General features: G+C 34.9%; 2 protein-coding genes and 1 pseudogene across 3 annotated transcripts; all 3 read left to right on the top strand.

Moving 5' to 3' along the window:
- Positions 1-1764: 1764 nt before the first annotated feature.
- Positions 1765-3590, top strand: LOC144558536 (protein PHOSPHATE-INDUCED 1 homolog pseudogene; annotated as a pseudogene). The gene is made up of 3 exons (XR_013512936.1): positions 1765-1884; positions 2211-2284; positions 2372-3590. The product of XR_013512936.1 is annotated as a protein PHOSPHATE-INDUCED 1 homolog pseudogene (transcript).
- Positions 3591-5728: 2138 nt separating this feature from the next.
- Positions 5729-8949, top strand: LOC144558222 (uncharacterized). Its single transcript, XM_078307011.1, has 6 exons — positions 5729-6032; positions 6651-6863; positions 7141-7236; positions 7527-7672; positions 8095-8314; positions 8575-8949. The coding sequence occupies exons 1-6, from the start codon at positions 5898-5900 to the stop codon at positions 8755-8757; spliced, it is 993 nt and encodes a 330-aa protein (XP_078163137.1). The 5' UTR covers positions 5729-5897; the 3' UTR covers positions 8758-8949.
- Positions 8950-12553: 3604 nt separating this feature from the next.
- On the top strand, positions 12554-17833 carry LOC144558223 (uncharacterized). The gene is made up of 6 exons (XM_078307012.1): positions 12554-12801; positions 13273-13485; positions 13751-13846; positions 14136-14281; positions 16884-17103; positions 17366-17833. Exons 1-6 carry the CDS (start codon positions 12667-12669, stop codon positions 17546-17548), a joined length of 993 nt encoding a protein of 330 aa, XP_078163138.1. The 5' UTR covers positions 12554-12666; the 3' UTR covers positions 17549-17833.
- Positions 17834-25955: the final 8122 nt, after the last annotated feature.

The following is a 25955-nucleotide window of genomic DNA, read 5'->3' as shown; positions in this document are numbered from 1 at the left end:
CTCTTATTAAATAGCAATAAAATTGTCAAAGACGGCGCTGACGAGTGTGTACAAAGCATACTGCTGCAAGGAGGCAGAGAATTCCTGATATGCATCGCATCCGATAAATTAGTTCGAGCAATTCCCAGCTGTTTGATAGTTATCGAGAAGTTATTATATCATAACACAATCTGCAGTGGTCTCGTTGATCCAACACTTGGAATAGATTTAAGTTGAAGGAAAACAGATCCTCTGCTTCGCCTTATTACACTATCAATATCTAAGACAGTCTTTTTTACATAGCTATAGCTTTTGGTGTCTGATTAATCATGAAATTTAATGATTAAATTAATTAAATTGGAACAAAGGAAGTAATGTAATAATATTACAATAAATTATATTTCCTGAGAAGTTAAATTTAATAAAGTATATTTTTAATTTAATAGAGTTCAAATTTACGTGGAGGGATGCAATGCTGATTATTTTAGTATCTAACAACGTCAATTTTTTTTTTATTTGGACTTAAATAATAAATTTATCGTCGGATGTATTGTACATATAGAAAGTTGTAGAAGTATCGATTTCATTTTAACGATAATTCAAATATGAAAAAATTGAAAATAAAATTGGTATTTGCTCTTGATACATTGGAAAAAATAAAAGTAAAAAAGATGCAATTTTCTAGTGTATAATTAATATGTATATTAATGATAGAAATGGTAGCTGCTACTAAGCTTTCAAAAAAAAAATTGTTAGAATTATCTTATTATTGGACTAGTGATTATGAATTAATTAATATTAGTTAGTTGCAGTATTTTCAATGCTAAATGGAAAATTAACAATTCTCATAACTTTCGCGTAACATTCTTCTCTTTGTTGTTAACGTCAAAATGTTTGACAAAGAAAAGAGATGATATGTACTTATTTTTCCTCTTATTGGGCATATCGATCAATTAATCAACTAAGACTCTTTCTAAGATATAATGCAAAAGAAGTAAGAAATACAAGAGAATTAACAAAATGGTTCCTGGCTAATGACTGATAACTGACATGGTAAATATTTCAGTTTCGAATATATATTATTTCCTCAATAGTTTTATCATAGCATGATTATTAACCGAACCTTAGTTCACAAAAGTCTAGGCAATTTTAAACGAATCATAAAAGGAGATCACCATTTAAGTATCTATTTGGACGACGTACCTAGTCCAGGTTTCCTTTGACAGATATGTCATACTATATTAAAGTCTGGTTCTATGTGACTATCTAATTTTATTTTTTAATATAGAATGGATCTTTTAACAAAACTATTGTTTTTGTAACACTTAGTTTTCTTTAATAATTTTAATTTCTTTAAACACATATAATTACAATTTTCAAGACAAGTCTGATGATAGTGACAAAGGTACTAAGGTGGTTGTCATTGCACTTCTGTACCATCATAATCAGATACGCCTTGAAAATTATAAATATACAAGTATTAGAAAAATATTATAAAAAAAGTAACATAGTGTTAATAAAAATAATATTTTTGTTAGAACTAGCTAATTTCATATTAAAAAGATAGTCAACCGATCATTTTTTTTCATCATTATATGTAAAAAGTAACTAGCTTACTTTTGACGACAAATTGTTCAAATGTACTCCATATCTTCAAAATCAACTCTGAAGTCTGAATAAAATGTTAGATGGGAGAATTTGAACTGCCCGATCAAACACAAGGCACAGATAAATTTTAATTTACAACGAACGGCTCAGATGCTGTCAATTCCTAGGAGGTACCACATGGAGACAAGGAATGTGGAATTCAGGTACCTGGAAATCTGGAATGTGAAACTGCCAACTCTTCTTGCCTTGGGACCAAAATACCCAAACTACTTAATATTGGACCAAAATAGATTTAAAGTTAGTTCAAGTTCGAACCGTCGGAATTATGATCCGGCCCAAAAAAATTAAAAGCCCAATTTCCATTTGAACATCTCCAAGCGTTGAAGACTGAAGATTCACAGTCGCAGCGTAGCGTAAAACAAATAAAGTATTTACAGTCGCAGCGTAACTTCTCCTTTACTTTCGCCTCTTGCCCCCTCAATGCCTCATGCCTAGTTGGCCACCATGCCTCCTCCCCTTCCCCATCGCCTCTTAATACGCCTTTCCTCTTTCCCCACCTTCAAATCCCCGTTACATATTACTATAATAATCTCTTTGACCAACTGCATGTACAAGCAAATTAGGTGACCTTTGGCACGTACGTAATCAAGCTAGGCCCTCCTATAAATCTCAAACCTGGCATCAATCCCTATTCCATGTACGTAAGTAAATCAATCAGCCTAAACATGAGCTACTTTAAATCCCCTCTTTTTGTTCCATTTTGTCTGATTATACTTTTTCTCAGTGCACGATACTCTTATGGCGACTTTGTTGAAGACTCACCAGCAAACTTAACGTACCACGACGGTGCACTGCTCACCGGCTCAATCACTGTCAACTTCATCTGGTACGGTAACTTCACAGAATCCCAGAAAAGCATCCTGACTGATTTTATAGTCTCTCTCTCTGACGGCTCTGTCAAGACCGAACCATCGGTTGCCTCTTGGTGGAAACCTCTTAAGAAGTACTACAACAACACTGGTATCTCTTTCCCAACTCTCACCTTAGGTAAGCAGATAAATGATATCTCATACTCTCATGGAGATTCTTTAAACATCTCCGACATTCCCCCAATCGCTAGCCAGGGACCACAGGAAAATTCAATTAATGTGGTTGTGACCTCGGTTGATGTTGGAGTGGAGGGTTTCTGCATAAGCCGGTGCGGGTTACACGGTTCTGGGCCTGGCTCAAGCACAAATCGGTTCACCTATATCTGGTTAGGTAATTCTTCGGTCCAGTGTCCGGGTCAATGTGCATGGCCTTTTTCTCAAACCGATGATGGCCCACCTACTGCGCCCCTTCTACCACCTAACGGCGAGGCTGGTACGGATGGAATGGTGGTAAATTTGGCAAGTCTTTTGGCAGGTACATGTACAAATCCATTTGGAAACGGTTATTTTCAGGGAGAGCCGGAGACACCATTGGAGGCGGCAACAGCGTGCCTGGGGATTTACGGAAAACAGGCTTTCCCTGGTTATGCTGGGGGGCTGTTAATGGACCCGACTAATAACGCGAGTTACAATGCGCATGGGGTAAATGGGAGGCTGTTTCTTGTCCCAGCATTGCATGATCTGACTAACTCAGGTTGCGTTACCACCGTCTAAGGTTATACTGGTGGGCTGGGAGGAATGCATGATGTCATGTTTTCATCAGAGTGCCAGGACATGAGCCAGCCTCCTCTCAAAATACTATGAAAAGGGAAAAAAAAATGTTGTACAAGTAATGATCTCATGATGGTTAATTATTCTTTTAGTTATATGTATGTATTCAGTAAAATGTTCCGCTGTGGAAATTATCGGACGGAACAAAGAAAAAAATTGTAATATGCACATCTTGTAAGAAATTTCCTGTTTTTATTTTTTACAGTAGACTGATGAGAAGTGTCGCTCATGTGTACATCAGAAATATATGTAATAAAAGACAACTGCATGCACAATAAATATTAATATACTGGCTGTCTTTTGGATCTCAAGTAATAACAGTTATTTGCTCTTAAAAATGAAACTGAAAATTAATTGGGCATTGGCAGCGATAAATTTCCATGCCTTATTACAGCATTTACATCCAAGCAAAACTTTCATATCCCTAAAATTAATTTTAGAGTTTCTAATAGATCACATCAACACTAAATTAAAAGGATACAATTTAATAAGAAACTCTCCTGCATAGTTTCTTAATAAATGAGCTTTTTTAGGACCTAACGCAGAATCGCATATAATTAAGTTTGTGTTATATGGCCTAAAATGAATATTTGCAATGTCCCTGTTTGGCCCAAATTATTCTTTTACATGTTCTTACGGGATTACCATCTTACAATTTTAATTGAAGATGCTTTTTGAAATTTGCATATGATTTTTTAAACAGGTACTTAGTTTGGAGTCCGCATCATCTGCATTTAACTCAAAAGAGCATCTTTTGAGTTAATAGATATTGACCGTCCGATTGTAAATGGAGCCCATCCGGTCCATGCCTAAAATATAGGAGGTCTTCAATATTAGTGCGGATTCAATTCGCACGAAATTTAAAGCTGATCGGACGGTCCAGATGTATTAACTCAAAAGATTCCTTTTTGAGTTAACGCAGAGGATACGAATTCCTTAGTTTGGGTATTCACTCGTGCACTTTTTATACCGATTATCAGTGTTTTAAATGCGGTTTTGTTCATGCATGCGGAAGGTCACTGCATGCCGCATATGCGGATTTTCATGCGAATTTTAAAATAAAAATTCACGTATATATATATATATTCATATTCATATATTTGAATTTATTTTTACATAATAACATAACCAACAATAATTTTTTGAATTTTTTAATATAAATTTTAATTAAAATACAATCAAATTATCAAAACTGTATGGGAAGACTGCATGGCCGCATATTTCAGTCCGCATGGCCGCATATTTAGACCGCATGGCCGCATATTCAGACCGCATATGCGGCCGCATGGAAAAACCGCATGAAAAAACCGCATGGACATTTTGAGCACGGCTGCCGACCGCATACACGGCCGCATTTTAAAACACTGCCGATTATAGCACCCTAGCGGAACTTGCATCTCAGTTACAACCCCCAATTGAGGTGGACTGGAGTGTGAGGAATTAACCACATCTGGGAGATCATGAGGACAGACAAACATTTTAATACAATGACAGGGCCGATTATCTCGCAAACAAGGGAAGACTATACCAGGATGGGGGAAAAGTATCATCTGCGGAGTTTTTCCGTGCGGTGCTGTGCGGCGCTTTTAATCAGATCCGTTCATTTCGAATCGGACGGACCAGATCAGATCTTGCCCGAATTTTAAGAAAACTCAAAATTTGGTGAACCCTTAATCCAATCCGTCCGATCCGAAACGAACGGACCAGATTAAAAGTGCCGCACAGCACCGCACAGAAAAACTTTGCAGAGGATAGCGTTTCCCGGGATGGGAGCATATATACTGGGTATACCGTATACCTACCCTATGTTTAGACATTAGTTTGGCAGATCAAAAAGATTGTTAGGAGTTTGGAGGTTGTTTTGCTTTTGTGATTGTGCCTACGGGTTTTGAATGTTCAAAGAACAAAAACAAAACAGTGGCAGTTATAATGAGGAAGGGGTCAATTGTTTGAATTGGAGATGGATGATGTTGCATATTTCTGTACATAAATCAATGCTTTTCTTATAGTATGTTGAATTGTTTATTACTCATATTTGTACGGTAGTCTTGTTCCCTACCTATGCTCCTAATTTTCACTCAAAACTCAAAACTCAAAACTCAAAAGAGAAGCATTCTACTGCATTTCTTGAATGACATCAAAATTGACTGGAGGACTAACTCAGAGCTTCGGGCCTATGGGGATTAATTAATGGGTCGACATTCTGTCTGTTTAATGAGGCCTTGGTCTTGAGCTGGGAACTAAAAAGAGAAACTGTGAGAAGTGGTACTGTTCGGGCCTTTTAAAGCTTCGGCTTTAAACCTCTCAATTAGGCCTTTTCTTTCAGTGAGCAGCCGTAATGATGAGACTAACCTTCACGGCTTCACTAACATCCAAGAGTCATCGTTCTAAAATTGAAAACGATCCCCGAAAGCAAACAAAACGAGTACGTAGGCGGTTTGCTCTTTCCCTACCTAGCTCTAGCTAATCAATCAGATACAAACATAATACTGACGTTTTCCCTTACGTTTCACTTCCCCAATTACCTTTTATATCTCCTCTCCTCCAAGCTCCGTTTTGCTCTTACTAAAGCACCTCTTGCACAGTTGCACTTGATTCAAGTCACTATTAATGGGTTGGAGGGGCATTCTTGGATTCGATTATGGCATTGTACAGGCCCCACTTGGACCTGATATCTCTGGCCCCGAGCTTGTCGCTGCTGTAGCTAATGCCGGCGCAATTGGAATTCTTCGAGCGCCTGACTGGGTAATATGAAGGCCTTTACCTTTTACAATCTAGTTTCTATTTACTCCTTGCCCGCAATGTAAAAGTATTGGTAAATTTTGGGAATCTCTGCTGAGCATTTTATCGAACATTAAGTGTGCAATTGCAATAATCATAAATCAAGCAATAATTGCTTTCCGGTTCGTTACACTTTGGTATTAGTGGTGGTCATTTGAACGTATTTAATTGTAAACTTCTTCATGGTTTTAGTTAATAGGAACATAAATTTTAACAAAATTTAGATGATCTCAGTTGGAGAAGCTGTTCTTCCAATTCACCTTTCCGGTTCGTTACACTTTGGTATTAGTGGTGGTCATTTGAACGTATTTAATTGTAAACTTCTTCATGGTTTTAGTTAATAGGAACATAAATTTTAACAAAATTTAGATGATCTCAGTTGGAGAAGCTGTTCTTCCAATTCACCTAAGTACCTTACAATAAAATTGCTGCTCCCATTGAATTTTGCAATGAATCACCTAATTCCTATATTGACCTTTGACTAATACCAAATACTGCTGATCTGACATAAAGTGTGCATGTGTAGAAGTACCTATTTATTGCGGCATCCTCACTATATTTTATCTTAATTATACTTTGCAGGAATCACCAGACTACTTGAGAGAGTTAATTAAAAGAACGAGATCCTTAACAGAGAAGCCTTTTGGTGTGGCAATTGTTTTAGCATTTCCCTATGACAAGAATTTGAAGGTCATATTAGAAGAAAAGGTTGCGTTACTTCAAGTTTATTGGGGAGAATTTCCAAGAGAACTTGTAGAACAAGCTCATCATGCTGGGGTTAAGGTTTTACACCAAGTGAGTTCAAATTCATCCTCATTAATGCATCCTTCTACAATAATGTGAAGTGATAAATGTAGATCCTTCACATTCTTTTTTATTAAACGGAGAAGGCTCAAAGCTTTAGAGTCCAATTTCCATGATTATAAAATTAAGAAAATAAAGAACTTCTTTATGTCGGAAAAGTGCCTTTCATTAGGACTATTTGCAATTGGCTATTTGAGATCACCAAATAAATTTGATATTTTTGCAACACATTTATATATATATATATATATATTTCTTTTTTTTGCAGATTGGAAGCTATGAAGAAGCAGAGAAAGCCAAGAAAGCTGGTGTTGACAGCATAATTGTTCAAGGCCATGAGGCTGGTGGTCATGTGATTGGACAGGTGGAAGTTTTAAGAATCTAATTTATCTTTGAGAACCTCAAGTTTTATCCTGTTATGAGTCAGTATTGATAAATATCCATTTTCAATAAAAAAAATTGTCTAGTACAAGTAATGCATTGTATCACGACTACCTGGATTTGCAACCAAATTGTTATGATGCAGACCGATTGATTTTAATACGTGGCACTTTTTTAGCATGATGGAGTGTAGTGTTTAGGAAGATGCAAGTGTTATAGGGGGGTTCAACAACTTAACCTCTCTCTTTCCCTTTATTTGAATTGACTGTTTAGGAGGGATTGATGGCATTGCTCCCAAGGGTAGTAGATCTTGTCTCTGATTGTGGCACCTCAGTAATTGCTGCAGGTGGTATTGTAGATGCACGCAGCTATGTTTCTGCTCTTGCCCTGGGGGCCCACGGTGTCTGTCTTGGAACAAGGTAGCTCATACAGTCATACTTGTTGCAGCAGAATATATAAAAATGGCCGTGTTCTCTTGGAAGATTAAAATTTTTTAGTTGGAGAAATTTGTGGTCTTCATATTGAAAAACCACCTTTACCTTCATAATACCCTTACTTATTTATTATATAATCTTTTTTTCTACCAATAGGTTATGTTTGTTAACCAATATTACTTTTTTGGACTTGTTCGTAGAAATTGCGGTCTTTAGGTCATTTTCTATGCAGTCATTAGCAGTCAATAATAATTGCTACTTCCAAATTTGCAATTTTTGTCCTGAGATTTTTATCCCAAATTTCAGTATATTTTTCCTTCAATTTTACTGTTTTTCCTCACTTTTAAATATTTTTAGAGAGATTCTTGTTGGTACTCCTGTTATTAGACTTTTCAATTCTGATGCAGATTCCTCGCAACTCCAGAGAGCTTTGCTCATCCCTTATATAAGCAGAAGTTGGTTGAGATGGACAGAACTTACTACACAAATGTGTTCGGTCGTGCCAGGTGGCCTGATGCGCCACACCGAGTCTTGCAAACTCCTTTCTTTTGTGAATGGAGAAACCTTCCAGAAGAAATAAGCGAGGCGAATCAGCCCATCATTGGCCACTCTGTTATTCATGGTGTGGTATGTGAAGAATAATAAATATGGAATTTATTCTTGGTTTAGATATTTAATTACCATAAGAACTATGGAAACCTGGAATTCCTTTAGCAGCTCTGGTACCGTATAGTCTGTTTCTGTCTGCTAGAGAGATACTTTGCTGTTATTAGTAAATGTTGTGAGTACTGATGTTTAGCACATCAGTCACCTTTGTGTGTTCAAATTATTTTCCCTTACTGATCAAGTTTAGTACCTAGCAAATTAATTTCTTGCGAAATTTTCAGCCTAAAGAAATTCGGCAGTATGCTGGTACAGTTCCAAATGCAACAACTACAGGTGATATAGAGAGCATGGTTATGTATGCGGGTCAAGGGGTCGGGCTTATTAAGGAGATTCTACCAGCTAGTCAAGTCGTGAAGATGCTGGTGGAAGGAGCTCAAAGAATCATTCGTGAAAGTTTCTTGTAATTTGTGCAGAAGTAATATGGAGTGTGGACAAGTTAGTTGCCATGGATGGACCCCTCTTGGCGACTTTTTTTTGTCTCATATAGGAACTATTTTGCAGCACAACAAGCAACATAAAATAAGCAATAATTATAATAACAGTTGTTATGAGTCATTACTGTAAATAAACCACAGACTAAGGAGTTTTTTCATGCCTGTCTTTTCTCTCTTTTCCTCTTTCAAAAGCTTCTTTTCTATGTAGTTTAGAGTCTTCAATTCCTCCAAGTAATAAATTAACAATGCATAAAAGAGACTTCTAATTAATGATTGATTTCGCGGAACCCTCGTCTCTCTTCAGAGGCGCCAGTTCAATTCTCAAGAATAGTAGATGCCAGGTGCATCGGATCCCTATAATAAAAAATGATTGGCTTTGCTGCTGGATATTTGGCAAATTGAGATTGACCAATGACGGCTACTACTTCTGAGGTGTGAAGCATTCAATTCAGTACATACATTTGGTATGTGGAACAGAGAGAAAAACCCAATTATCATGAACTGCAGCATTTTATGTTTCATCTGACACGAAATTTGCTTGAACCGAGCATATGGTTATACCGGGTTTATGTTTGTCTGTTCTCATGATCTCCCAGATGTGGTTATTTTCGTGACACTCCAGTAGTAACATCATTCGCGTATAAAACATTTTTTTTACGTTTCCGAACCGAATAAAATGTAATTTTGTTTCTTTAAGGAATTTTTTTTTTACATACTTATTGTACCGAATCATTACCGAATTATATCTGATTCATGAATTTTTGAATTCGCCAAACCGAATTCAGACTTTTCGTTTGTCCCTATGGTTGTAACTGAGATGCAAGTCTGCTAGGGTGCTATAATCGGTATAAAAAGTGCATAAGTGAATGCCCAAACTAAGTACCTGTTTTAAAAATCATGTTGTGCAAATTTCAAAAGGCATCTCCAATTGAAATTCTAAGATGGTAATCCCGTATAGGAGTGGCAAAAAAAATAGTAGTTCATGATTCAATTTAAGTTTGATTTGAGTTCAATTTGATTCGAAATTAGTTCATTTTAAAACAAATTAAACTAGTTCGGTTCAAATCTTATTCAAATCAAACTCAAACTGGATATAATTCGTTCAAAATTGATTTGCGAACTATCTAGGTTCGAATCTCAAATAATACAACTAATGGATTCAACTATTAATCTTTAATAATGCAGGAACTGAACTTATATCACAGCTCAAAATTGTTAATATAATGGTAACTTATAATAGAAAAATGTTTCAGCAGCGTAACAAATTAACAATGGAATAAGTTTCATTTGACTAGGTCCATGCCGTGGTTTTAATCAATCCAGCAGCGTAAAAGGTAAGGAAATATTGAACTGGCTCATAATCCATTAGTGTGAATTCGTAAAAGGTAAAAGGAAACCGTGTGAATTTTGTTCCGCGAGAAAAAAAAACTAATGCATAAATTACTGGTATAACTAGAGCTACCAAAATAAATTTGTAGTTCATAATTCATTTGATTTCGATTCGAAAAATTTGTAGTTTGCAATTAATTTGATTCAAAATTAGTTCGTTTTGAAACAAATCAAACCAGTTTGATTCAAATCTTATTCAAACTCAAACTCAAACTGAGGTAAGTTGGATTTGGTTTGATTCGTTTACAGCCCTAATCCCATAAGAACGTGTAAAAGAATAATTTGGAGTGAGGGATTTAATTACACCATTTTGTGGTGACACATCTTGACACAATATTTTTTATAAGTTATTTTTACGATTTTAAAATTCAAATAGACGATCCGAACCATTGAACATGATCTCCATAATAAAATGTGCTTGGAGTCCAAATTTTACATTTTTTGAAAATTTATTACTTTTTATTTAGATTTTTTTTTTAATTGTTGTTTTTTGAACGAATTATACTCAATTTGAATTTGATTTGAATAAGATTCGAACCGAACTAGTTTAATTTGTTTCAAAACAAACTAATTTCGAATTGAATTAAACTCAAATCAAACTTAAATCGAATCACGAACTACGATTTTTTTTGCCACTCGTATACGGGATTACCATCTTAGAATTTTAATTGGAGATGCCTTTTGAAATTTGCACAGCATGATTTTTAAAACAGGTACTTAGTTTGGGTTTTCACTCATGCACTTTTTATACAGATTATAGCACCCTAGCGGAACTTGCATCTCAGTTACAACCGTAGTGACAAATGAAAATTTCGGATTCGGTTCAGCGAGTTCTAAAATTTGTGATTCGGATATAGTTCGAAAATAATTTAGGAATAATTCGGTACAATAAGTAGGTCTAAAAAAAAAAAACCAGCAACATTTTTTCAAAAACTAAAAAATAAATAATTTGACATTTTTTCGCATTTTTCTCATGAATAATACATGACTCACGTTTCATACGAGTTTTATTCGCGAATAAAACGTATTATAGATTTTTTTTCGTTTTATTCGGAGTTCGGTTCGGAAACGTAAAAAAAAAAAAATGTTTTATACGCGACTTAAACACGTATAAAACACGAAACATGTGGTTACAACCCCCAATTGAAGCGGACTGGAGTGGAGTGTCACGAAATTAACCAAATCTGGGAGATCATGAGGACAGACAAACATTTTAATGTAATGCATGTGCTTAGAGGCCACAATGAGATGGCCGATTATCTCGTAAACAAGGGAAGACTATACCGGGATGGAAGCATACTGGGTATACCGTATACCTACCCTATGTTTAGACATTAGTTTGGCAGATCAAAAAGATTGTTAGGAGTTTGGAGGTTGTTTTGCTTTTGTGATTGTGCCTACGAGTTTTGAATATTCAAAGAACAAAAATAAAACAGTGGCAGTTATAATGAGGAAGGGTCAATTGTTTGAATTGGAGATGGATGTTGCATATTTCTGAACATAAATCAATGCTTTTCTTATAGTATGTTGAATTGTTTATTACTCATATTTGTACGGTAGTCTCGTTCGCTATCTATGCTCCTGCGAATTTTCACTCAAAAGAGAAGCATTCTACTGCATTTCTTGAATGACATCAAAATTGACTGGAGGACTAACTCAGAGCTTCGGGCCTATGGGGATTAATTAATGGGTCGACATTGTGTCTGTTTAATGAGGCCTTGGTCTTGAGCTGGGAACTAAAATGATAAACTGTGAGAAGTGGTACTGTTCGGGCCTTTTAAAGCTTCGGCTTTAATCCTCTCAATTAGGCCTTTTCTTTCAGTGAGCATCACTAACATCCAAGAGTCATCGCCTCATCGGTCTCGGTCGTGTTCTAAAATATCCCCGAAAGCAAACAAAAGGAGTACGTAGGCAGTTTGCTCTTTCCCTACCTAGCTCTTGCTAATCAATAAGATACAAAGATACAAAGATACAAAGATAAGAGCAAAACTAGAGTTTGGTGAGCACAACTCCAAAAGTATATTGAATTGACTTCAAAAATTAAATCTAAACTGTTGAAATTCATGTACTTCATTAGTGATACATATACATACAAAATTTTAAAAATTTCAAATTTATTTGCTACAAGGTCAAGCGGTCAAAAAATAATAAAAATTCAATATATAAAATAACTTATAAAATCTTTATTTTTTTGACCGCTTGACCTTGTAGCAAATTAATTTGAAACTTTATGTACATGCATCACTCATAAAGTATATAGATTTCAATGATTTGAATTCGGCATTTGAAGTCGATCTGATATACTTTCGGAGTTATGCTCACCAAACCCTATTAGTGAGCACATCACACTCTAACTTTGCTACAAACATAATACTGACGTTTTCCCTTACGTTTCACTTCCCCAATTACCTTCTATATCTCTCCTCCAAGCTCCGTTTGCTCTTACTAAAGCACCTCTTGCACAGTTGCACTTGATTCAAGTCACTATTAATGGGTTGGAGGGGCATTCTTGGATTCGATTATGGCATTGTACAGGCCCCACTTGGAGCTGATATCTCTGGACCCGAGCTTGTCGCTGCCGTAGCTAATGCCGGCGCAATTGGAATTCTTCGAGCGCCTGACTGGGTAATATGAAGGCCTTTACATTTTACAATCTAGTTTCTATTTACTCCTTGTCCGCAATGTAAAAGTATTGGTAAATTTTGGAAATCTCTGCCGAGCATTTTATCGAACATTAAGTGTGCAATTGTAATAATCATAAATCAAGCAATAATTGCTTTCCAGTTCATTACACTTTGGTATTAGTGATAGTTATTTGAATGTATTTAATTGTAAACATCTTCATGGTTTTAGTTAATAGGAACATAAATTTTAACAAAATTTAGATGATCTCAGTTGGAGAAGCTGTTCTTCCAATTCACCTAAGTACCTTACAATAAAATTGCTATTCCCATTGAATTTTGCAATGAATTACCTAATTCCTATATTGACCTTTGACTAATACCAAATGCTGCTGATCTGACATAAAGTGTGTATGTGAAGTACCTATTTATTGCGGCATCCTCACTAATATTTTATCTTAATTATACTTTGCAGGAATCACCAGACTACTTAAGAGAGTTAATTAAAAGAACGAGATCCTTAACAGAGAAGCCTTTTGGTGTGGCAATTGTTTTAGCATTTCCCTATGACAAGAATTTGAAGGTCATATTAGAAGAAAAGGTTGCCTTACTTCAAGTTTGTTGGGGAGAATTTCCAAGAGAACTTGTGGAACAAGCTCATCATGCTGGGGTTAAGGTTTTACACCAAGTGAGTTCAAATTCATCCATTAATGCATCCTTCTACAATAATGTGAAGTGATAGATGTAGATCCTTCACAATTCTTTTTTATGAAACGGAGAAGGCTCAAAGCTTTAGAGTCCAATTTCCATGATTGTAAAATTAAGAAAATAAAGAACTTCTTTATGTCGGAAAAGTGCCTTTCATTAGGACTATTTGCAATTGGCTATTTGAGATCACCAAATAAATTTGATATTTATGCAATACATTTATATATATTTTTTTATTTTTGCAGATTGGAAGCTATGAAGAAGCAGAGAAAGCCAAGAAAGCTGGTGTTGACAGCATAATTGTTCAAGGCCGTGAGGCTGGTGGTCATGCGATTGGACAGGTGTTAAGTTTTAAGAATCTAATTTCTCTTTGAGAACCTCAAGTTTTATCCTGTCATGAGTCAGTATTGATAAATATCCATTTTCAATAAAAAAATTATCTAGTACAAGCAATGTATTGTATCACGACTACCTGGATTTGCAACCAAATTGTTATGATGCAGACAGATTGATTTTAATACGTGGCACTTTTTTAGCATGATGGAGTGTAGTGTTTAGGAAGATGCAAGTGTTATAGGGGGTTCAACAACTTAACCTCTCTCTTTCCCTTTATTTGAATTGACTGTTTAGGAGGGATTGATGGCATTGCTCCCAAGGGTAGTAGATCTTGTCTCTGATTGTGGCACCTCAGTAATTGCTGCAGGCGGTATTGTAGATGCACGCGGCTATGTTTCTGCTCTTGCCCTGGGGGCCCACGGTGTCTGTCTTGGAACAAGGTAGCTCATACAGTCATACTTGTTGCAGCAGAATATATAGAAATATTCGTGTTCTTTTCGGCCATTTTTATTAATACCCTAAAAAAAAAGTTAATTTTAAAAATAACTCTGTATTGGGTTTTTTTTTCATAAATGTCCCGATCGCTGAGCCCACGAACGGCCCAAAAAGGCCACCAGACCGATAACTTTGATTTGGTTTGTCAATTGGATATCACAAGTTTAAAGATAACACTAATTAAGGACTTGGCATTGATTCAAAAATTTTCAATCTCTGACAGCTTGTTAATCTTCTTCTCTTTATTTCTGATACTAAAACAGTAGTTTAGAGCTACTAAAATATATTTAAATCTCAAATTAAATCTATATTCATGCACAATACACCATAGACTGACATATGGTATGGTACCAAGTCCAAACTCAGCAGCCAAGCACTAAAAACATCAAATTTGACCTCTTCTGGTAAATCAGCAAGTCTGGACTAATACAATAATCAAACTGCAAAAGTGATTACACTACCATGTAGAGCATTCAAAAATACATATAATTGACATAAATTTCAATTTATTTGGATTTTTCTATAATTAGTTATGAATTTCCAAAGTTCGGTTTTTCAAAAAACTTTAAATATCCATAACTTTGGATAGGAAAGTTGAATTTGCGTATATGACCACTTTTCGAAAAGGGAGAGACGAGACGGATCCGAATATCACCCAGAGAGTCACCCCTGAGTATTGAAAGCATCATAATTTAAAAAAAAACGTCGTTTAGTGCCTCAAAAATTCAGTTTAAGTTTTCGGTAGGTATACAACGATCGGTATTTTTTTTATAAACGTCATATGGGTTTTTTTTTTATAAACTCATTTTTTTTATATTATATGTATATATAATGTAATATATGTACATGTATATATAATGTAATACATGTACATGTATATATAATATAATACATGTACATGTATATATAATATAATACATGTACATGTATATATAATATAATACATGTACATATAATTAAGTTTAAGTTTAAGTTTAAGTTGTAATAATGGTATATATAATACATGTATATATATATGTATATATAAACTCATTTTTTTTATAAACTCATTTTTGTTATTCGAAGTTTAAGTTGTAATAATGGTATGCGCTTGTTGGACGAACTGGTACTGCCAAGCGATTAATCGGTCATAATCATAAATAATTGGCCGATTAGTCAGGAAAATCTGTGACAGTTTGATTGCCGCCAACGACTAATGATCAGCCGGTTAATCAGTCTAAACAGTCGCTTTTTACAACACTGATTTAAAGTATCATTATTTCTTCTTCTAAAAAAATATCTTTATTCTCAAAAGTTTTTGGAAGTACATTACTATTTGTGAATCATGTACTAAAGAATTTTTTTAAAATAAATTAGTTTTTTCGTTACTTGATCAAAATTAAAGTGTAAGGTATCTTACAATATTTTTGGGAGTCATTTAATCAAATGTTATACTACAAGAAGCAACAAGCCCTTTTTTCTATTGTAGAATGGTAGCTTTCTTGATATGTTTTATGTCTGGTTCAAATTAACAAATAACACAAGATTATGCATATGTTCGTCAAATAGATCGCATGTTATACTCGTGCTATTTGTAAAGATGAGATCAGCTTAATTTGAAAATAAGGTTGACCGAACTCGATAATTACAACGAGATAGATCTACCATTGAAAATTTAAATAATCCATGTTATACTCGTGCTATTTGTAAAGATGAGATCAGCTTAATTTGAAAATAAGGTTGACCGAACCCGATAATTACAACGAGAGAGATCTACCATTGAAAATTTAAATAATCCATTTCTAACAATTTTTTTTAATTAATACTGGCAGGTCCTGTTTAATTTTTACTTTGATCCATCTAACCCAGTTGCATTCAAGGGCAATATTCATTTTCTTCATAAAATCATTAAGATTCTCAAAATAAAAAATAAAAAAGAGGACCGCCCGGACCACAGGCGGTCTAGTCTCTAATGGACCGCCCCTGGCCCGGGCAGTCTGCTAGAGCCTAGAGGTGTGGCCCGCCCCTCCAGGGGGCAGTCTGATAGGGGTGTGGCCCGCCTCTGCAGGGAGCGGTCTGGTGGCTTTTTTGGGCCTCCCGTGGGCCCAGCAATCGGGGCATTTATGAAAAAAAAACCCAATGCGGGATTATTTTTAAAATTAACTTTTTTGGGGGCATATTAATAAAAGTGGCCGTGTTCTCTTGGAAGATTAAAAAATTTTAGTTGGAGAAATCTGTGGTCTTCATATTGAAAAACCACCTTTACCTTCATAATACCCTTACTTATTTATTATATAATCTTTTTTTCTACCAATAGGTTATGTTTGTTAACCAATATTACTTTTTTGGACTTGTTCGTAGAAATTGCGGTCTTTAGGTCATTTTCTATGCAGTCATTAGCAGTCAATCCTAATTGCTACTTCCAAATTTGCAATTTTTGTCCTGAGATTTTTATCCCAAATTTCAGTATATTTTTCCTTCAATTTTACTGTTTTTCCTCACTTTTAAATATTTTTAGAGAGATTCTTGTTGGTACTCCTGTTATTAGACTTTTGAATTCTGATGCAGATTCCTCGCAACTCCAGAGAGCTTTGCTCATCCCTTATATAAGCAGAAGTTGGTTGAGATGGATAGAACCGACCACACAAATGTGTTTGGTCGTGCCAGGTGGCCTGATGCACCATACCGAGTCTTGCAAACTCCTTTCTTTTGTGAATGGCGAAACCTTCCAGAAGAAATAAGTGAGGTGAATCAGCCCATCATTGGCCACTCTGTTATTCATGGTGAGGTATGTGAAGAATAATAAATATGGAATTTATTCTTGGTTTAGATATTTAATTACCATAAGAACTATGGAAACCTGGAATTCCATTAGCAGCTCTGGTACTGTGCAGTCTGTTCCTATCTGCTAGTGAGATACTTTGCTGTTATTAGTAAATGTTGTGAGTACTGATGTTTAGCACATCAGTCACTTTTTGTGTGTTCAAATTATTTTCCCTTACTGATCAAGTTTAGTACCTATGCAAATTAATTTCTTGCGAAATTTTCAGCCTAAAGAAATTCGGCAGTATGCTATTACAGTTCCAAATGCAACAACTACAGGTGATATAGAGAGCATGGCTATGTATGCGGGTCAAGGGGTCGGGCTTATTAAGGAGATTCTACCAGCTAGTCAAGTCGTGAAGATGCTGGTGGATGGAGCTCAAAGAATCATTCGTGAAAGTTTCTTATAATTTTTGCAGAAGTAATATGGACAAGTTAGTTATTTGCCATGGATGGACTCCTCTTGGCGACTTTTTTTTTTTTCACATATAGGAACTTTTTTGCGGCACAAAAAAGCAACATAAAATAAGCAATAATTATAATGACAGTTGTTACGAGTCATTACTGTAAATAAATCACAGACTAAGGAGTTTTTTCATGCCTGTCGTTCCTCTCTTTTCCTCTTTCAAAAGCTTTTTTTCTATGTAGTTTAGAGTCTTCAATTCTTCCGAGTAATAACTTAAAAATGCATAGAAGAGACTCCTAATTTTTTACAGATTAATGATTGGTTTCGCAGAACCATGGGCTTAGTGCAGTGGCACAAGCCCTCATCTCTCTTCAGAGAGGCGCCAGTTCAATTCTCGAGACTATTAGATGCTGGGTGCACCGGATCCCTTTAATAAAAAATGATTGGCTTTGCTGCTGGATATCTGGCAAATTGAGATGACCAATAATGGCTACTACTTCTGAGGTCTGAAGCATTCGATTCAGTACATACATTTGGTATGTGGAACAGAGAGAAAAGCCCAATTATCATGAACTGCAGCATTTTATATTTCATCTGACACGAAATTTGCTTGAAGCATATGGTTATACCAGGTTTTCAGTTGTGAAATTGAACTGTAATAGATACGTTGTCCCGGGCTTCTTTTCTGTAGTCATATCTACAAGCTTGGTAAGTTGTTAATTAGGATGATTTGCCTCCATTCCTCTTCCTCACCAAAAGAAAGTTGGTCAATTAATAGAATAATAGTAACTAAATGTATCCATTCTGAAAGCTGACCAAATACAGTGGAACATGGTAAAAGTGACAGATTAACATTACGTCTAGTTCAGGCTATAATTGGTACGATATCTACTATTATATCTAGACAGTGTTAGCATCACAAAATCCTTCTGCCACAGAAAGCGAGGTTTATGCCACTAGATCCTGATCGATGGCTTAATTCAGGGCTTCATTCAGAGAACAAACTAAACCTCTTCTTTAATTTGCGGTGTACAGAAAACTTTTCATCAAGTACAAGTAGCATTAGCAATGTCAATATATAATAAAAGATCTGAACAAGATTTTCAAATTTTCATAAAAATTACATTTACCTTTTGATAGATTAGAAACGTAACCAAATGTTTTGGTTAATTACAAACTTCTTTTTTATTATTAAAATAATAAATGAAAAGCCTAGTATAATTTGTGTAACCAATAGAGAAAGGATTGCAGAATTAGAGGTAGGGCCCAAGCCCTAATTCGAAACAACAATAAATTAGTTTGGGCTCAAACAAGGTTATTTGGGCCTCCCAAGCCTACTAGGGGACATCTAACTATCTCACCGTGATCTTGATAGCTCCTATCAAGATTATAAAAAAAAAACTATCTCACCGTGCCAAGTTGTCACCGAATTGGGACAAAAGATAGCTACGAAATAAGGATGATGAAGTCATCCTCTCAGTGTACTATAAATGAGAGAGCTCTTGCCTTCATTTATGCTCTTTTGCTAATAAAGACTTTAAACTTTATACTAAATACTGTTACCAAGCACGACCAAGCGGGAAACGATAAGAAAAATGACGTCTGAATCTAAATTTCTATTATGTTTAAATTTAACGAAATTACGTTATACATTTTGTGGAAATGAAGTTGGATAAGGAAAAGGGGCCTTTCTAGCTCACGCCACCATGTTCTTTGGTCTTTTCGAACAAATCAGCTGCACGATAGCAATTGTTCATTTGTTTGTAGACGGGGGCGATCTCTTAATTATGTTTAATAATCTAGACTGGGGCAAAGACGCAAAGTGGCTAAATTAATGGATCGATCTCTCTCCATTCTTTATTTCAGCATGCGCTCGTGTTGCATTGAGTAGCACATGCTTAGCAATCGACAAAAAAAGAGATGAGAAACTCAAAAAATTTCCTCACAAATAATTTATGGTACGTATCATTATCAACATATGAGCTTGAACTGTCCCGACGGTGGGTCTACTTGGTTACATTGGTACCTTGTGACAGATTTGGTTGATGTAATGCTTAACCAATATATAATAGGTGTCATCACATGCATCATCTATTATTTAATCATATGACACGTACGCTTCTCTTTTACTTGTATCATTGGTATTAGGACATACATTATCTCTTTCATACATGATTATTTGAGTAAAGCTAGGGTGTGACATGCTCACCAAGAAAGTTTGGTGAGCATAACTCCAAAAGTATATCGGATCGACGTCAAATGCTGAATCCAAACCGTTGAAATCCATGCACTTCATGAGTGATGCATATACATTCAAAATTTTGAAAGTTTCGAGTTTATTTGCTACACGGTCAAGTGGTCAAAGAAATGAACATTTTATAAGTTAATTTATAAATTATTTTATATATTCAATTTTTATTATTTCTTTGACCACTTGACCGTGTAGCAAATAAACTCGAAACTTTCAAAATTTTGCATATATATGCATCACTCATGAAGTACATGGATTTCAACGGTTTGGATTCAGCATTTGACGTCGATCCGATATACTTTTGGAGTTATGCTCACCAAACTTTCTTGGTGAGCATGTCACACCCCTAGTTTTACTCTGATTATTTGTTGAGGAATAATAAATTTGCTAACATTGGGATATGTGGTTGATATACTTATTGCAGGCACCAACTTTGTCAAGTTGACTAACACGTCACATTTGGCACCCTGGTCAAGCTCTCCAACAAAAAACCCTGTTTCTAAAGCTAGTCTGTACTACATGTCTATATGCACTGTATCTGACACATTCTCTCGTTATTCTCATTCAGATATCATTCTTTTACCTCTGAAATAGCATTGCTATTATGTTAAATTAATAGTTTAATACTATTTTAAATTATATATGCAATTTAAAGTTTTAAACAACATTCGTACTATTTATTAAGCAAAAAATTATCACTCATTTCACACTAGCTATTCATTGCCATCCGTCTCGTACCCTAATCCAAATATGATAATTTTGCTCTATTTCTTTAACGATTGAATCTCATCCTATATATATATAGAGTAGAACTAGGGTGTTCCTAAGTCAAGCCCTCCTGTGAACTCAACTATAAAATCATTTAAATTGCAAAATGTTGAAATCATTTTATCTTACAAGTGATGTGTCTTTATGTGAAAATTTTAAAATTTCAAATTAATTGTATAAAGTTAAGTGGTCAAAATTAAAAAGTTTATAAATTAATTTTAATACATTCATTTTTTGGACGTCTTTTGACCACTTAACTCTATACAAAATTAATTTTAAATTTTAAATTTTAAATTTTCTGCATGTAGACGCATCACTCGTAAAGTAAAATGATTTCAACTGTTTGAATTCGTCGTTTGAAACCAATTCGATAGATTCTAGAGTTGAGTTCAGAAAACTCGGTGAACTTAGGAACACCCTAGTTCTACTCTATTATATATGATCATCTTACAAGTATGTGCTACATCGCTACTAGTATCAGCAATCGTCATGTTATAAATATGCACTACCTGTTAAATTTATTTTATGTATTCCTATTGTGTTGCTAAAAATGAGACAATGCTTAGCTTGACCTATTGAAGTACCCCAAAAGAAAAATGTTTACCAAAGGAAGGTCAAGAAATAAATGCGCATAAACTGGAGCGGTGGTAAAAATGCTTGTTCATATATGCCACTGGGTCTATCCATGGAGAGAGAAATCTGATCAAAGTTCATATATGCCACTGGGTCACCTGGCATCCAAAAGCTTACTTTTACTGGACCACTAATCGCCAGTACTGTCCATGTGTTTTGCCTTTCTCATTTACATCAATTTGTTTTGATTCACTCATTAAATAATTCAAATCTTCAGGGGAGATGAAATTTGAATTTGATTGGAGGGGCAGGGGGGCTCACTTGAACAGCTCCAAACAGGTCTGAAATAAGTCTGGTAAGAGCAAACCATTGCACATTGGTGTCACTGTACAGTGTACACATTTAACTTTGCGTTTTCCCTCTGACAAATGAAATACAATTATTTTGGTAAATTTTCTGAAAAGAAAACAGTAACTAAATTCTAGTCCGGAATTTTGGTTGACGTGTTTATACGTAGAGGTCACATAGGGGCAGCCGGGAAGACCACTGAAATACACTGTTGAATCAGAAAAGAAATAATAATTTTTGAAGTTCGAAGAGAAGAAATAAATCAGTTGATGAGAAATTCGGAAAATTGGGTGCCGTTTCAGATCTCGGATCGATGGGCCGGACCACAAATTAAGTGTTGAATTTTCGATAAATTGGTAAGGAAAAGTCAGAGAGGCTCTTTTGTCTTTTTGTGTGCATTTGATGATCCTCGTTTCAGATCTTGAATTTACATCGGACAACCCTAGTTTTTGGGAGTCCGCATCGTCTGCATTAATTTAAAAGAGTATCTTTTGAGTTAATACATACTGACCATCGTCCAATTATAAACCGAGTTCATTTGGTCTCGGTCTAAAATATAGGTCTTTAATATTAGTACGAATTTAATTCACACAAATCTTAAAGCTAATTGGATGATCTACATGCATTAACTCAAAAATTCCTTTTTGAGTTAATGCAGAGGATACGGCAGAGAAAATTTATCATAATATTTAGTATAAGATGATAAAAACAAATATAACTTTATTTATGCAAAACTGCAGGCTTTATACAATATGGAACTCTCTAATTCAACAAAAATTGCATTTTGGGCCCTTCAACTTAACCTTTCTTACTTCGATTGAGATGTAGTCATGTAGAGCTGTGCTTGATACACCTGTAGAGCAGGAGCCGAAGTAAAATGAGCTAAACTAAATGAGAATTTGTTCGTATCTGATGAGATCTAGATATAATCAGTCGAGTAGAACTAGGGTGTTCTTAAGTTCATCAAGAGATAATCTAAAATTCGTCAAATCGGCTTCAGATGATGAATCTGAATCGTTGAAATCCGTCTACCTTACGAATGATGCATTTAGTGAACTCAAATCTAAAACCCGTCAAATTGACTTCAAATGACGAATCTGAACCGTTGAAATCCGCTTACCTTAGGAATGATGCGTCTACATGTGAAAATTTTAAAAATTTGAATTAATTTAGTATAAAGTCAAACAGTCAAAAACGTTAAAAAAAATGAATGCATCATAATTAATTTATTAAGCTTATAATTTTGACCGTTTGACTTTATACTAAATTAATTTGAATTAAGATATGCGGGTACTAACGGTTCGGATTTATAATTTGAAATCAATTTGACGGATTTTAGACTTGAATTTATCAAGAATTAAGAACACCCTAGTTCTACTCATAATGAGTCTGCTATAATAATTAGCAAATAAATTTGATTAAAAAGTAGCTAAAACTAAAAAGAGAAAACATTAGAGAGAGATCTGGCAGGAAATAAATCTGCTACGATTCCAACAAGAATTGTAGGACCAATATTTTAGAATGCACGAATTCCAAAAATAATTGGTTTTCATGCACAAATCTCTAAATAAATGAGTGGTTGAATTTAGAAAAGCAGGTTTCTACGATACATTAGATTCGTAGCAGATTTATTTCCAGATCTGGCATCTTGTCCCGTACTCCCGCGTCATTTCTCTCCGAACTCCCAATTCTTATTAATGACGAAATTGTCCTTGAGCTTATTACACTTTTTATCGTGTTTGTATTTTTTTTTTCAAGTTTTACCTTAATCAAAATTTCCATTAATCACTTTTACTTGCAACAAACCGTTCAGAAAAAATATTTCAGGAAGCAATATATTTTTAAGAGTAGAACTAGGGTGTTCTTAAGCTCACCAAAGTGTTTGGTGAGCTAAACTTCAAAACCCATTAAATCGGTTTCAAATGACGAATCCGAATCGTTGAACCCGCCTATTTTACATGTGATGCGTCTACATGTAAAAAATTTCAACATTCAAATTAGTTGAGTATAAAGTCAATCGGTCAAAATTGGAAGGTTAATAAATTAATTTTAGTGCATTCATTTTTTGAACGTTTTTTGACCGTTTGACTTTATACTGAATTAATTCGAATGTTTAAAATTTTCACATATAGACTTGTCACTCGAAAGGTAGGCAGTTTTCAACGGTTCTGATTCGTCATTTGAAACAGATTTGATGGATTTTAGAGTTAAGCTCACCAAACACTTTGGTGAGCTTAAGAACACCCTAGTTCTACTATATTTTTAAATATATAAGGATCAAAATGATAAACAAGTAATACTTCAAGAGACCATTTAATTTGCTCTGAAAATATTACTTTTGAAAATGCTCAGCTATTTATTTTTTAAATAATTATTTTTAACGCTTTTACAGTTGTAATTCCGAAGGTATGCTCCCTAATTGTACAAAATTACAGTGATTGTTACTCCCATGATCCGGGCTATAAATGAGCCAAGTTTGAGCAAGTTATCTTCAACTCATGCTCAGCTCATTTAATAAATGAGTGAGTCAACTCAAGTTGGGATGCCAATAATGAGCAGTAAAGCTAACTCAAATTCAGCTTATTATCAACTCGAGTTGGCTCACAACTCATTTGACCAGTTAATTTTCTTAGTTATAGTTATATACTAGGAAAGTAAAGTTTATATGAATATAGGCAATTCAAATGATTTAGTGAGAGTTTATCTAAACACAAACACTTTAAACATAATTAACAAAATAACTAACAAAACAAAAAAAAACTCCAAATGACAGCTTAGAAGTCATTTAGAAAGACATGAGATTTATTGTGATGAATTTTGTGTAACTCGAGTTGTTAATGAGCGAGTTGGGGAATGCTCAAACTGAACTCGTTTATTAAACAAGTCAGCCAATTCAGGTTGGAACTGACTCAAGTTGTAAATGATCGAATTAAAGCGAGCGAGTTACGAATTTGAGCGATTATGTACAGTCCTAGGCCATGACTAATATGACAACAATCATAATTCTATAAGGGCCTATTCGACTGCGTGGCCTAGTCGGCCAAGCCTCGATGGGCAATCGAATCTCGGCTCGGCTTTGCTCTTGACACTCAATCACCACTCTATGGGAAAAAAAAATCACTCATAGTGAATTTTTTTTTCCAACGCGCATAGTATTTCAGCCATTAAAAATTGAATCCGAATCTGAGTCCATTTCCGTTCTCACCTGACAGCCAAATAGGCCCTAAGTATTAAGGTGTTGAGTGGGTTAGTGGGCTACTAAATGTTAATATAAATTACTTAAAAGTTTATAAGAATATTTCTTTTATTAGACGTAAAAGTTAAATGTTAAAAACACATATTCATATGATAATGTTTTTCTTTAGGGGAAATTAGATCCATGCCACCCCAAAACTTCAAATTTAGAAATATGCCACCTCAAAGTTTTGATTTTGTTAAATGCCACTTCAAATCTCACTTATTAAGATTCATGCCACCATCATCAAATTATTATACATTTCTAATTAAAAATAAATAAAATTTGTTGTATTTTGAGTGGTATTTTTGTATATTCCACAAATATCCTCACCCTTTCATTTCTACACCCTTAATGGGTTGGATCTGAACAAAAGAAATGGTTAAACATTACCCTCACCCGTCGTTCTTTTCATTTGTGCATCCTTTCTTCGTCTCCTCTCTTCCCAGTCGGAAAGAAGTTGCTGTCGTCTGCCAACTTGCCGAGTACTTGCTGGTTTCTTACACTTCGCATCAAAACTTTTTTTAAGGCAAAATTGGGACAAATTGAAACTCAAGTACTTAATTAAGCATAAAACTCCTGAAAAGAGATATAACGAATAAAAATCACTTTATGGACCTCTGAGCACGCAAAGAAGATCTGGGCTGCAGTCATTAACCTATTTATTAGAATATGGGCGAGATCAAACAACAAAGTTGGTCACGTCTCACTTCTCTAGTCAGATCGCTTGCTTTGACCGAGCGAAGAATGTGCTTGATTCTGTTGAGATCGAACAGTCTAGTTCTTTATTACAGAACCTCAGAGGCGTCATTTTGTGAACGCTGGGCATTTATGTCGTTGTTGGTGGCTCTGGCGGAGAGGAGGGTTTTGGATTAAGGTTATTTTGGTAACTTCAATTATTATGTAAATTGTTAAATTAAAATTATATATTCATATTGTATTGGTAATTCATATTGTATTGGTGGCATGAATCTTAATAAGTGAGATTTGAAGTGGCATTTAACAAAATCAAAACTTTGGAGTGGCATATTTCTAAATTTGAAGTTTTGGAGTGACATGAATCTAATTTCCCTTTTTCTTTATTATATTTTCAGAGCAACTAGCTCATTGTTAAAATAACGAGCTAAATTTTACACCCTGTTCGGCCGCGTTACTGTCAACTGAATTTTTTTTCCACAAAAATAATACTTTTCAGTACAATTTTTGTGCTCATACCCATTCTCAATTGAAGGTCGA

The sequence above is a fragment of the Carex rostrata genome, chromosome 8 (genome assembly GCF_964058835.1).
Source record: "Carex rostrata chromosome 8, lpCarRost1.2, whole genome shotgun sequence".
In the NCBI taxonomy this organism is placed as follows: Eukaryota; Viridiplantae; Streptophyta; class Magnoliopsida; order Poales; family Cyperaceae; genus Carex; species Carex rostrata.
The sequence above is the reverse complement of the archived record's forward strand: the minus strand, read 5'-3'. Positions and strand labels throughout refer to the sequence as shown.

Coding starts and splice junctions, on each gene's coding strand:
- LOC144558223 (XM_078307012.1), top strand. CDS start 12,667: ATGGGTTGGAGGGGCATTCTTGGATTCGATTATGGCATTGTACAGGCC. Junction 12,802..13,272: donor TTCTTCGAGCGCCTGACTGG/GTAATATGAAGG, acceptor TATACTTTGCAG/GAATCACCAGACTACTTAAG. Junction 14,282..16,883: donor GGTGTCTGTCTTGGAACAAG/GTAGCTCATACA, acceptor ATTCTGATGCAG/ATTCCTCGCAACTCCAGAGA.
- LOC144558222 (XM_078307011.1), top strand. CDS start 5,898: ATGGGTTGGAGGGGCATTCTTGGATTCGATTATGGCATTGTACAGGCC. Junction 6,864..7,140: donor GGGTTAAGGTTTTACACCAA/GTGAGTTCAAAT, acceptor TTTTTTTTGCAG/ATTGGAAGCTATGAAGAAGC. Junction 7,237..7,526: donor GTGGTCATGTGATTGGACAG/GTGGAAGTTTTA, acceptor TTGACTGTTTAG/GAGGGATTGATGGCATTGCT.